The following is a 14,928-nucleotide window of genomic DNA, read 5'->3' on the forward strand; positions in this document are numbered from 1 at the left end:
TAGAACATATATCAAACAAATCTGTCATGTGTATAGCACAAAAAGAAGTTCAGGCAAAAAGATTCCAACACTGAGCACTTGATGTAATAATTAACAACATTGCAGTGATCTGAGTACATCTTGATGCCAAAAGAAGGCACCCATTTTATTTATTATTACTGTACAAGGCAGTCACTTGTGGTATAATGCAGTCAACCATTAAATTCTCCTTTAGGCTCATACACGTATACAAATCTAATCTATTACAAACTTGATAAACTGATTTATCATTTATGTATGAGTACATATTGATGGAAAGGTCAAAGGATTTCAAAATCTACAGGCTGTGTTGTAACCAAAGATTTTGTTGAGTACTCCTGACAACCTCATATAGACTCGCGGTATTACATGGACCTTTGTAAATCTTACAGTAAATTATCTAGTTGAGTCTTTGGTGTCACATTCTATGCTCCATCTCCAGTTGTAAACATTCCCAAAAGTTTGATTTATGCGTGAAAATGAAGTGGACAATGTTGATAGTCGAAGCAAACTATATGAATTTAGAACATGTGCAAACTAACTGCGGTGCTACTAAATTGACTAGTGTCATTGAAATGTCACAAATAAAGGAAAAGCTACCGTCTGCAAATATTGGTATGATGTTAGGTGTCCGTTTTGCATGGTAGTGGAAGAAGCGTTTTGTTGCACTGTTGTGTTGTAAGGTTGAAAAGGTGTGGAAGGGTTGCTATAAGTGGGTCGGGTTGCAGGTAGCATTGCCCTGGCCACTGGGACACAAGGAACCATTTTATGCAGCATAACATGCTTGGTCATTATGGAAGCACAGGAATGAAGTTATTTTCAGAGGAGTTACTGTGAATTCTGAGCTGGCAGTTTTGGATTTGGCAAAATTTACATCTTGGGCCTGGACCAATGCTTGGACGAATGGAAATAAAATGATTGGAACACAAATCCTTTATTGTGTCTGAATTATGTAAATTCATGCAGTTCTTAGCTTTCGATTGTTGCAGTGGTATATAGGGTTGCCTGTTAGAGGGATGTTGATATAGGATCTATGCAACGTTATATTTCCCATTGAAGATGACGTTATATTTTTAGTGTATAAATAAATAAATAAATAGCACTACACTGTCTAAATCTGCTTGATACTGAAATTGCAAAATTGGACGCTAAAATTATATTATCCAGAGTAACAATTTGCAAAGCGGGGCTAGTTTTCAATTATCAAACAAATGACAAATTGAAAACAGCAATACAATTCATGAAAGCAAAAATTTATATAGCCTAAACCCAAAAACCTTAACAAACATTATTTTCCTAATTCCTTCCAAATACTAACTAGTCCACTTAATCAACCTCCTCAATCTTGGGGCCAGCACCACTACCACCAGCAGGTGGAGCATCATCATCGACGTCACCACCAGTACCAGCTCCGCCTTGGTACATCTTCGCTATAATGGGATTGCATATGCCCTCAAGCTCCTTCATCTTGTCTTCAAATTCATCAGCTTCTGCAAGCTGATTGGTATCAAGCCATTGAATGGCCTGCTCAATTGCATTATCAATCTTTGTCTTGTCTTCAGAGGAAAGCTTTGAACTGATCTTCTCATCCTTTATTGTGTTTCTCATGTTGTAGGCATAGTTCTCCAAGGCATTCTTTCCCTCAACCTTCTTCTTGTGCTCCTCATCTTCAGACTTGTATTTCTCAGCTTCTTGAACCATCTTCTCGATTTCTTCCTTTGACAACCTTCCTTTGTCATTGGTAATGGTAATCTTGTTCTTCTGGCCAGTTGTTTTGTCCTCGGCAGAGACATTCAAGATACCATTAGCATCAATATCGAAGCAAACAGTGATTTGAGGGACACCACGGGGAGCTGGAGGAATGCCTGACAGCTCAAACTTACCCAACAAGTTGTTATCCCTGGTTCTTGTTCTCTCACCCTCATAAACTTGAATCAAGACACCAGGTTGGTTATCTGAATATGTAGAGAACACTTGTTCCTTCTTAGTAGGAATGGTAGTATTCCTTGGAATCAATACAGTCATGACACCTCCAGCAGTCTCCAAACCCAATGACAATGGAGTGACATCCAAAAGCAACAAATCTTGAACCTTCTCATTGCCTTCACCGCTCAATATAGCTGCCTGGACAGCAGCTCCATAAGCAACGGCTTCGTCGGGATTGATGCTCTTGCAAAGATCTTTCCCATTGAAGAAGTCCTGCAACAGCTGCTGAACTTTAGGAATCCTTGTAGAGCCACCAACAAGGACAACATCATGAACAGAGCTCTTGTCCATCTTTGCATCCCTAAGACACTTTTCCACAGGCTCCATACATTTCCTGAAGAGGTCCATGTTGAGCTCCTCAAACCTGGCACGAGTGATGGTTGAATAGAAGTCAATGCCCTCAAACAGAGAATCAATCTCAATGGTGGTCTGAGCAGTGGATGAGAGTGTCCTCTTTGCTCTCTCACAAGAGGTTCTTAACCTTCTCAAGGCTCTTGGGTTTCCAGTAATATCCTTCTTGTTCTTCCTCTTGAACTCTTGTACAAAGTGGTTCACCATTCTATTATCAAAATCCTCCCCTCCAAGGTGAGTGTCTCCAGCTGTGGCCTTAACTTCAAAGATACCCTCCTCAATGGTGAGGAGAGAAACATCAAAGGTGCCACCTCCAAGATCAAAGATCAAGACATTCTTCTCACCAACACTAGTGGCTTTCTTGTCAAGCCCGTATGCAATTGCAGCAGCAGTTGGCTCATTTATTATTCTCATAACATTGAGGCCAGCAATGACACCAGCGTCTTTGGTGGCTTGACGCTGAGAATCATTGAAGTAAGCAGGCACAGTAACAACGGCATTCTTCACAGTCGACCCAAGGTAAGCCTCTGCAATCTCCCGCATCTTTGTTAGGACCATAGAGGAGATTTCCTCAGCAGCGAATTGCTTTTCCTCACCCTTGTAATTGACACCAATCATGGGTTTTTCACCAGCACCAGCAGTAACCTTGAATGGCCACAACTTCATATCACTCTGAACAGAAGGGTCGCTAACTCTCCTACCAATCAACCTCTTCGCATCTGCAAAGTGACAACACCCAGTTATCAACAATCACACCAAGCATCATCAACTCACAAATTACACCACAATAGAATGAAAACCTTCCACACTGTACATATATAGAATATTGAAACAAGTATATCGCGGGAATAAAAAACAATTCTTAAATTAGGGTAGATTAAGAGAATTCCTATTTTATAATATATATATATATATATATATATATATATATATATATATATATATATATATATATTGATCTCAATTCAAACCCTATAAACAAACCAAAGAGGACCACATCTGCTTCCCAACATGTAATTTTGGATTGAGCTCATTTTAATAAAATAATAACGAAGGCTTTAAAAAACGGTCCACAAGTTTTGAGAGGCTTCCACAATTGTAACCCGCAATATCATGAACCTTGAAAATTTGAAAATTGTCATCCTATTTTTAAAAAGAAGAAGGCTTGAATAATCGTAATTGAAATGAACCAAACATGAACTCAGCTTAAACGCGTAATTAAGATTTTACAACAAAACTCCACACTACTACTCATTAAAAGGAGATATAAGGTTGACCCGGTGTTTGACGAAAGGTACGGGGAGAAGTCGCGTGTTCGAGTCCATTTCTAACAAAACTAACAAAATAATATTTGCGGATAAAAAAAATAATGAGAACAATAAAACATAAAACATTACGATAAAATGTAAAAAGCTTGTTAGAAAAATGTAGGTAAAAATATTATTGAGCAGATAATGAGGACTGAGAAGAATTACCGAAGACGGTGTTGATGGGGTTCATGGCGACCTGGTTCTTAGCGGCATCTCCGATGAGTCTTTCGGTATCGGTGAAGGCGACATAAGAGGGTGTGGTACGGTTGCCCTGATCGTTGGCGATGATTTCGACGCGGTCGTGCTGCCAGACTCCGACGCAGGAGTAGGTGGTGCCCAGGTCGATTCCGATGGCGAGTCCCTCTCCTTTTCCGGCCATTTCTTTTTAGCAAATAAAGATTTAGAAGGGAAGATTGCAAAAAACCTTAACTTGGGTTTCTTGGTTCAGTTTTCTGTGAATGAATGGAAGGAGGAGAAGTGAGGTATATATAGGTTTCAGAGAGACACTGTGTCTAACTCTAGAATCTTCTACTCTTACGTGGGGCCCTCACCTTAACTGAAGCCGCTTTTCATTTGCCTCGTTGCTCGTTCTCTTTGAATCAGTTCAGTTCATTGGACCAAACCAAACCCACTGCTACGCTGGTTCCGGGTTTAATAGGCCCAACTCACTCAAAATTGATTTATTTAAGGGAGGTGCAGGAAGCAATAGCCGCTTTTGTCAAGTGGCAAGCCCTTTTTCTAATCCAGCCCATTTATTTACCCGCAGTAGTTCTCTTCAGAGGTTGTGCATCTAGACCCGAACAGAATAATAGAGCGTTAACAAAATGAACCGTTCAAGTCTGTCTTTGCTTAAATCAAAGATATTACTGCTGTCAAAAAAACAAAAAAATAATAATCAAAGATAATACTTTTATAACTAATTTAAATAAAAGCATAATTAATTGAAGTGACAGCACATGCGATTGTGAAACGCACGATTGCAGTTATTAAAAAATTATATTAATTAATATTAATAGGACTTATATATTAAGTTTATATTAAGATTGATTTTATCTGATATATGAGATGCACAATAAGAGTAACTTTCATCTTCTCAACCTCCCCTTCTGATTTGATTTCCTCTTAGGGGCCGTTTTACAGGAAAAAAAAAGATTTTTCATTTTCGGAAATTATATTTTTTTGGAATGAATAAACTTTTTTTTTACAATTGAAAATATTTAAATAAATTTCTCAAAAATCAAAGAATTTAGTATATTTTTATGAATTATTTAATTATTTTTCACATTATATAATTTAATAAAAAATAATATTATATGTTTACGATCATAAAAGAAAAATTAAACTCAAAAAAATAAGATTTTCAGCTTACATCGTGAAAAATTAATTAAAAAAATATTTCCAAAAAACATCGTTTCTTATGAATATTAATTTTTTTTAAAAATGTATATCCAACATGAGAAACTAAGTTTCTCAACTTATAATTCTCAGGAAATAAAAAATTTCTCTCCTATCAAACACCCCTATTAAAGATTAGGCTCAATTTTTATTCTTATTTCATTTTGGATTTCATTTTAAAATATTAATCAATATTTATTACATTGTATAAAATATTGTATATTAACCAAAAAGAAGAAAGATATATTGTACTAAATTTTAATGACGTACTATTTATAATTCACATTATGTTTTATTTTTAATGATTCAAAATTTAAAATGATACTACCTAGTTCAAGATATAAAAATATCTCTAAATTCAAAGAATACATTGTTATGTTGTCTAATATAATTTTAATGCAAACCAGATCAAAATTCAATAGTCTCTTGATGTAACAAACTGTGTATTATACATGCGTGTTTATTATTTGACGTACAATAATGAAATGAATCAAAAAATGAAATTAATTCACAATGTGAGTTACTTCAAATGAAAACAAACACAAAGGATTGTTCATGTCTTTTAATTTTTTTTGTTTAAATGCTAGTTAACCGTTATATATGATATAGTAAGTAAAATATTTAATTATAAGAGAATATATTCTTTATAATTTGAGAAAAGGAATTTATAATATTCTTTTTCCTTTTTATCACACCTAAGATAATCATATTTAATATTTTCAAACTATTAAATTATTAATCCCTTTAAATTTCTAAAGAAGTGATTCAACACAAATAATTAATATGTTGAAATTAATATTAAATAATTTAAGTACTACTTAAATTTGATCTTTAACGAAAATAATTTGTAATCATATTTTATTTACTTTTTAGTTGAATTTTGAATTAGTCAAAAAAAATTTAGGGTGATGAAACGAACAATTAAGATAAAAAAATTTAAATATCATAAGAGATATATACACTAAAAAAATGTATACTAATGGTGAGAAAATATTTGTCAATAGTATTACCTCCACTGATATCATTTTAATTTATTTAATAATATATATATATATATATATATATATATATATATATATATATATATATATATATATTATACCAATAGACAATTTCATTTATTAACTCCCTTGTTAACAGATTAATGTTTTTTAACCACAACTTAAAGCTGGGTCGATCTTGAATTCAAATATAAATATAGGTATTAATAAAAAGTAAACAACTTATGCACAAAAAGCAATTTTCTTTGGCTTTTACTCTTAAAATGAAATAGTTTTATCTTTTTCGGTGGATCTTTTTCTTTTTGTATCTTACAGTACATGGAAACACACCGATTGTTCTTATATATAATTGCAAAATCAATATATTTAATGTATTACTTTTGAATACTAATTTGATTACTGAATAAAGTAAAGAAGAGACATTTATTACACTCGGTTTCCTACATAAATTAATTAGTATATGTGTAAAGTTCATATAGTGACTTTAAATATAATTGATATAAGATTCACAACGATATATATATATATATATATATATATATATATATATATATATATATATATATACCCTTTGTCCTTAGAGAATAAACTTAAAATAGAAAGAATCTCTGAGGTAACAGCTAGATGGTTTTCTTTCAGTGAATTTGATAGCTAGTAACGAAACCAGTTTCAGACTCTAAGACTTGTTTCTCTTTTGCAGAAAAGAAAGAAAAAGAGGCACGTCTTTATTTCAATATCCGGATAAACGTTAGCAATAAGGTTGCATGCCCACGTTTCTATACAGTAGAAGATATACATAATTATTTAAAAGTAACGAAGAATCTAACATATATGATTGAGCTAATGTGGGGCTACAATAGGCCTTGGAACCAAGAAGGAATAGATTGGAATCACGGAAAGAGAGAGAAAATGATCATGCTGAAGAAGGACGTCATAAAAAGCAAAAGCTGCTAAGGAAACAGAGAAAACATATTCACGCCTAGACATGTGGGCATCATCAGCAACTATGCTATAGTAAAAGCTTGCTTGGGATTCCGAGCTACAGTTACCTTTAGTTGCTGCTGCTCCTAGCTACTACTTCTACTACTACTTCCAGTGGACCTGCACCTCTTTCTTTCTTCGAAGTTTCTTTGCTTTTATCATCATATATATATATATATATATATACACTACATTATTACCATGTTGGTAATATATAATCAAGAAATTGATTTTTATTTACATGACACATCCGTGGAAGCTATTCGATCATTACAACGAAGGCAACATTTCTTGGAATTAACCATGTCTTGGTCGAAGTTAACCAACTCGCAAATAAGTTAGCAAAGCATGACTTGATGGCAAATGTAGATTTTCATGTCTTATATTTTACTTCTGATGTTGTTGTATCTGAACTTAAGTTGATTTAGCGCTCTGGTTTCTTTCTCAGAGACTTTTAGTCTTAATTAATAATATTATTCTTTCAAAAAAAGAAGAATTTGATTCTAAATTTAATACATACAGAAAAACATACATATGCGTCAGAAGAAATTAATTTTTAAATAAATTTAATTAAATACCTCAAGAAATTATATTAATCTTTAATTTTCAACCAATTATCCCGAGTTTAAAGAAAAAGATATATGCATTACCATATAAACATTTTTGTGATCACTATCCCATCAATATACTACGACCCACCGACCAACAAAAACCACCCTTCACTGCTTCCTCCAACAGAGAGAGAGAAGGAAAAGAGAGAGATTCGCTTTTTTGACTATGTTGTGACACCTTTATTCCTTTTAAGCAAGCAAGCAATTAGCTAGCTTTGAAAATTGCAAAAAGCAAACAACTTAATGTCCCAGATTCCATCTCTAAAGCCTCCTTCAATTATCATATGAATGACATCATAATCATAATTAGATTATGACAAATATGCTTTACCAGATTGATTTCCTTGGGCCTTTATTCCATTATTTTATAACAAAAAAAAATTAAGGAATGAAAGATGAGTGCTAAGGAAGTATTAGCAAGCTCCCATCAATATTAAGGATGACGAGAGAAAAGATTGAAAAAGAATAAACACATGACTAATTGATATGCCTTTTTAATTAGTTAAAAAATACTTAAAATAAAAATTTAAATGTTTTTATTCTTTCATTTTTTTTTCAATTTCAAATTTTTTTCCTGTTTTTGTCTTGTACCTTTAAAGGTTTAAATTAGCAATCTAGCATTTTGATTATTTCTCCTTTGTTTTATTCTTTGTCTTCAATTGATTAGTTCGTTTGTTGTTGAATTGAAAGTCATATCTAGATTTTATAGTGCATGAAAGAGGAGTTGCATGGTTTTGAGGGGTATTTTGGCGTTTCTTTAACAACAAATGAAACATATCCTCCTTTTCCATGACTACAGTTCTCAGTTCACACATAAAACAAAGAAGTACGATAGATCCATTTGGTCAATTTCCTTATAATATGATAATCATTTTCGACACCAAATTATAGTACATATTCGTATTACTACAATTCTACCAGATCAACGTGACTCTCTTCTCTCACTCTCATGGTCCCAATTTGGATGTACTCAAAGTGCTTTTTCTGTGATAGGTTAAAAATAAGTAACCAAGATGAAAAAGAGATTCTCAAAATATGAGACCAACAGAAGTCTAGGAATTTGAAGTTTCTATTTAGATGATTAAAACAGCAAGTTGAACGTACTAACTAGCAGGAGTGGGTCAGAACAAACTAGAACTAAACATGATAAAATTAATGCACGAGGAAGAAATATTTCATGATCATGCACATTTCATTAACACCTTGCTAGCCCTCCAAAAATGGGAGTCTCCATGCGTTAAATTTTGCATTGGCCTTAAGAGGAAAATATATATTAATATGGATGCCTACTACGTAGTTCATTAATTTCCTGGGTAGTATTATCTAATATCTAGTATAATATGTGTGAGAGGAAAAGGTGCAGGGGGTGCAGAGAGGTAGCCACCTTATAAGTGTTGGAAAATGCATCTTCAAAATTCATTAATTTCACACACTCTAAAATATATTTCATTTGACTTTCTAACTATATATGATAGTATATATTTTAAAAAAACTAACTGATCGAGGATCCTCCCACTATGAATGTTACAGGATAATATTGAACTGGAGCACATCACTAAAAAAGCCCTACATATCACATATGTTTATTGGTTTGCTAGAATTTCTCACATTATTATACTCAAATATGACCATTACCTTTGTTTCAAATATTTTGTTGGTAACTTTCAATTGCCGGTATATTACACATATACCATATCTTTGTTTTGCAAATAAATTGATAGGAATTAAGGATATTGAATTAGACGAAAACTAAAAAATGATTCGAAGTCAGACACATTAGTGAGTAAATTAAAGTTTCTTAAACTTACATAAGTTGCATTATACCTGGCGCAAATCGTTAACAATGAGCAAATATTAAAAAAAAATGACACCATCACATAATAAAAAGCCCTCTAGACTAGTCCACACACACACATATATATATAGCTGCACACAATTAGTAATATCAACTTAACCCTTCATGTCATAACAACACATGCATATAAACAAATACACACCAATACTTTTGCTCAACGTGTTCATACTTAGTACAACAAAAAAGTATCAACGACATCCATCGACGGAAAAAGGAAATTACTTGAAGAGTTGCGTACCATTTTATCGTCACATTGATATGTAACACAAAGTGTTCTGATCTTCTTATCCTTCCTTCCCATTTATATATCCTCGTAAGACAAGACACATGCATAGGGTAGAATTCCGTTCCAATGTTAGCAAGGTGATATAATAGGTTCTTCTAACTCTAATACATTCGATCATTTTTCTATGATCATAAAAATCTGAGGCGACTAGGAAATGAAGCAAAAGCAATAGAATTGGAGTAGCTTAATTCCAATGATCACAACAAGTGGTTAGGTGAAGGAGTGAAACTAGGAACTTCACTCCATGCATTGCCACTACTTCCATTCCAAAGTACACCATTTCCCGAACTAGTCATCAAGAGATTTTTTGGCAAACTCAAACCTTGATTTTCTTCCAGCTTTATTGTGTTAAGCTGAGGTAATGTTCCACTTACACTAGAAATAGAATCCATTTTAGAACGAATATCAAACCGGCCTCCATTCTTTGCATAATTTGGCGGTTCAACATTGTTATTTTCTCCACCACCAAACTGAAACACCCCAAGTTGTGGCTCCAAATTAGTACTAAAGAAAGGGAACTGATGTTGAACTTGTTGCAGATTGTTAAACCTCAATTGCTCACCAAGGCCATTATTTGACAACATAGCCCCTCCACCACTATTACCAAGTGATGAAGCTGAACTAGTTCCGATTTGAAACTCAACATCACTAGTAGTGTTGCCATTTCTAGCCACCAAAGGTGTTGTGATCGCCCCCAAATGAGATCCAATGCCCCCAGAAGCGTAGTCACTGTTATAATGATGTAAAGAGGCCAAGAATGGGAATTGATGAGCTGGTGTTGGAGTTGGCAAATGAGTCATCATCACATGATCAGGGGTGCAGCCACTAGAAGAAGAGTTAGCACTGGCTGAGGTAGAACCTGTTGAAGGTTTCATAGGAGACTTTGATCTAGCACTGTTCCCTTTGTTTCTTTTGTTCCTTCTGCAGCCACCTCCAACTGGCACGCTCCTGAGTGCACCTCCTCTGGTCCAGTAACGACGACATGTCTTGCAAAAGTGGCGAGGCTGTGAGAGGCTGTAGTTGTTGTAGTAGCAAAACTTTGTGTTTGTAGATTCACATCGTGGACATTTGAGTGATGCATCGGGTTGGTGTATCTTTGCCATCCTGGCTCTATCAGCCATTGATCCTGGTCTGATAGAGCCCTGATAGCCACCATTTCCGATAGCGGCCGCCACCGATGAAGGTGGTGGCCGTTGCGGAGGTAGTGGAATCTGGGGATTCTGGGTGCCAATTCTTGCTAGCTGATTAGGTTGCTGTGAATTTTTTTTTACAAGTGTAAGCCAAATAATAAAAAAAAGAAAAGAAAAAATAAAGAAACTACAGAATTGAATATCTGTAAGTGTACACACATACAAAGAGTATATTCAGGAAAAAAAAATTAAAAGATTGATAAAGTGTATGTGTAGGAATATCTGATTTTTGGGATTAATTGTATTCTTAGCTAGCTTTATTGATGAAGAAGCTATAATAAGAAAAAGAAGAAAGGGAAGAGAGAATGAAAGAATTAATCCTTACCTGTTGTGACCAGTTGGGTGGATCTAGATAGATTGGAAGGGACGGGAAGACCATAGCTCTTGTTAATTAGAGAGCTTTCTTTCTCTTTTGTAAAAGTTTGATGGGTTCTTTGGTGGTGTGTGGGTGGAGAATCACATCAACATGAGAGAGTTGCAGAGAGAAAGAGATCACAGGGGGACGGGAAAAGATAAAGGAGCTTGTGGGGGTGTGTCTATTTAATTTATTTGTTTTGTTTTTGTTCTTAATTTATCTCTCCTCTATCTTTTTGTTTATATTAAAATTATTGGGGGATTATGGAGGAGCACCAAACGAGTTTCTTATTGTATAAGCACCTTTCTCTTCTGCTTTTACTGTGGCATTAACATTAAAGACTTTACTCTCCAATGGCCATGCATGTTGAGACTTAAGAAAGAGAAACCCTAGCCCTAGCTTTAGATTAACATACTATATTTTGTATTGTGAGGATTTTGATGCCTTAAAAAATATTTTAGAATAATAAATGTAGAATTTAAAAGTAAAAAGGTGATGAGTCAGGACTCATGGTGGGAAGGTCTTCGGTGGATGCGTCACAATCGAATGTACCTTTGTTTCCCTTCCGCCAGCTCTCTTCGAGGAAAAAGTAGTCATTATTTTCTTTTTTTTATCCTTTATTTAATTCAACTTTTTTTTTTCTGTAGTAAAGCTTTTTCCTTTTTGTGTAAAATTATTCATTAATACATATCCTATGTATCATAAATATTCACACACCTTTTTGGATTTAGCACTTCAGTCCTACAGTCATTCGATTAAATTCAAACATTAGATTCAAAGATGTAGAATATGACCTAGTGAAACTTTGTTTATAGATTATTAGATATTTTACTCCCTTTCACCCATTTCCACCTTTGTTATGAAATATATTTATAAGTCAAAGGGTATATATTAGACCTTGGAACTTGAAAGTTATTTTATATTTTATAAAGAAAAAGAAAAATAAAACAATATGTGTAAAGAATAATTTGATTAGAGAATATGCGTGAATCTGTAAATCTCCTGATATTAATTTAAGTTTAATTTCTATAGATAAAAAACCTCACCAATATATAGTAATTATTTCTATAAAAACGCACAATGAGTAGTTAGTTTAATATAAAAAGAAAATTAACAAATATGTATATTAGAAGAAAATAAATAAAAAAATGCATTAAAGGTCTATAATTTAACTTTCAATGAAGTCCAATGAGATAATTTATATCAATGGGAGTTGGGTATACGGTAAGGGATTAATCTTCTACTTACGTTATCAATTAAGGAGGACTCAGAATTCTTCCTAAAAGAAGTGCCCACAGTTTGACCGTGGCATATCTTCAACATGATTGCAGTAATGTGTAAGATTGTATACTGTCGTTTCATAATGATATTCTTGTACGTTAGTAATGATATATATATATATATATATATATATATATATATATATATATATATATATATATATATATATATATATATTGTTGAAACCAGGCTCCTAATTAATCTTTATTAATTTGGACAATAGATGTTGGCATCTGCCGTGCTTCCAACCTTAATCCAAGATTCCCTATGCCAACTATCATAGTAATCGCTCATGAATTATTGAATTTAGTGCTTAGAAGAAAGACAAGAGTAGACATCGATTCAATTCGAACCTTGAAAAAAAAGAATTCGATCGCTTGTCTAATTGTTCTTAAAGAGAAAGAAATTATCAAATAATTCCTTAAGATTACATACATAAAATATTTTAGTCCTTCTATTATTTTTGTTATATTTTTTAGTGCATCTTTAGGCGCAAAAAATGAATGTGTATTTAGTCTGTAAACGAATTATTAGTAATTCAAATTGATCTCTAAAAATGTTAACTAAAATAAATAGAGATGATTAAAATGTTCTACATTTATAATCATGAGAAACTATTTAGTAACTTCTTTTTTTAACAAATAAAACTCATCGAGTTAAATAATTTTTTATAAGAATGAAATTGAATATTTACTCAAAGTCTCTAATTGGTTTTAAGCCTTTTTGCCTCACCCATTTAAGTATGTGACTGGTCTGATTTGAGCCTAATTGATGAAATATAGAGTTTATATTTCAAATTGTTAGTTCAAATTAAACTTGACTATTTTTAATCTAATTCGATCATAGCTTATAAAAGCATGTAAAAAGCTTATATAATATTGATAAATGTTATGTATATACTATTTGTAAATTGAAATCACATAATAATTATCTAATTTTTTTTTTTTGTGTTAAAACAACAACAACTTAACTTCTTTTCAGTTTTAATCCAAAAGATGTTAAAGTTAATGATTTTATACTAATTTTGGTTATATTTTTTTGTAAATATATGAAAGATGATTGAAGAACTGAAGTGTCGCATCTTGCGGCTTAACGCATGCAAACATGTTAAGCGCGCATCCTGCGACTTAGCGCATGATCACTTAATCCAGCTGCCATGCATGTTCAACGCGAAAATCACGCTAAGCACACAAAGAAGTTCTGATTGGTCAATCAAGTGGTAAAGATATTTTAAAAGAAAAAGATTCATGGGAATTCTTCAACAAGAGGAAAGCAACGAAGCAAGGACAACAAAGGAGAAGAAAAAGCATACAAAGTCGTTATTAGCCGGTGCAAGGAAAATCCGTTTCTGGAGCTCTGGTCAACCCGTTTCACTCCATTTTCTTCCATTCATTTCATTCTTTATATTTATTAGCTTCTCATGAAAATGAGAGGCTAAAATCCAACCATTGTTGGGAGCTCTACAAACCAAACTCTCTATAATGTGATGATTCTAAATTATCTATTAATATGATATTGATATTATTGTTCTTTTATGTGCTCATTCACATGTCTCTGCTTTGATCATCCATTTTCATGTACTGTTTTAGGATTTAGACATTGGAAAATATTTATATGCTAAGAACTTGGGAAGAACATCTAGGTGATCTATGTCTAGGGATAAAATGGTATTGTTTAACCTGTTTATGCATCTTTGTTCATAATGCAAATGATTTAATATAACTCTTAAGGGATTAGGAGTGCTATTAAGTGATTTAGGCTCTCTCACTTGAGGGATCATAATTACGGTAGGTTAGTAGATGCAGGAAATAATTATATTCATGTTAAAAAGAAAAAAAAATCAATTACAATTGCATCAAAAGTAGTTCTGGTAAGTAAAGTCCCTAACACACTTCATAACTCATCACCAACACTATCTCACAATTCTAAGCGTTTGTTTTCTTAACATTTCATGTTCCTTGCTTTGTAGTTAATTTATATTAATTTATACTTAAATCAATGAACATGATTCAATTTGAATAACAAATTGCTTAAACATTAGATATACATAACTCTGGATATAAGCAAAGTCTCCATGGACTCGATATTTGTCTTACCGTTATATATATATATATATATATATATATATATATATATATATATATATATATATATATATATATATATACACATACAGAGAGAGAGGACATATCATATGAGAATGATCTTCTTGTGTGAAAATAAAAATGGTCATTCTCATCCATTAGATTAAAATAAAAGGCCAAGATTAAAACATTTTAAATTTAAATCAAAGTCTCATCTAATCATA

The 14,928-nt window shown here is 32.8% G+C and overlaps 2 protein-coding genes across 2 annotated transcripts; both read right to left on the minus strand.

The window, feature by feature from the left end:
- Positions 1–1,146: 1,146 nt before the first annotated feature.
- Positions 1,147–4,132, minus strand: LOC114395248 (heat shock cognate 70 kDa protein 2-like). The gene is made up of 2 exons (XM_028356974.1): positions 3,831–4,132; positions 1,147–3,074 (listed from the first exon to the last, which is right to left on the minus strand). Exons 1-2 carry the CDS (start codon positions 4,042–4,044, stop codon positions 1,345–1,347), a joined length of 1,944 nt encoding a protein of 647 aa, XP_028212775.1. The 5' UTR covers positions 4,045–4,132; the 3' UTR covers positions 1,147–1,344.
- A 5,315-nt stretch (positions 4,133–9,447) lies between these two features.
- LOC114395253 (dof zinc finger protein DOF2.4-like) lies at positions 9,448–11,526 on the minus strand. The gene is made up of 2 exons (XM_028356979.1): positions 11,310–11,526; positions 9,448–11,047 (listed from the first exon to the last, which is right to left on the minus strand). The coding sequence occupies exons 1-2, from the start codon at positions 11,361–11,363 to the stop codon at positions 9,992–9,994; spliced, it is 1,110 nt and encodes a 369-aa protein (XP_028212780.1). The 5' UTR covers positions 11,364–11,526; the 3' UTR covers positions 9,448–9,991.
- Between the last annotated feature and the right edge of the window lie 3,402 nt (positions 11,527–14,928).

The sequence above is a fragment of the Glycine soja genome, chromosome 18 (assembly GCF_004193775.1).
Source record: "Glycine soja cultivar W05 chromosome 18, ASM419377v2, whole genome shotgun sequence".
In the NCBI taxonomy this organism is placed as follows: domain Eukaryota; kingdom Viridiplantae; phylum Streptophyta; class Magnoliopsida; order Fabales; family Fabaceae; genus Glycine; species Glycine soja.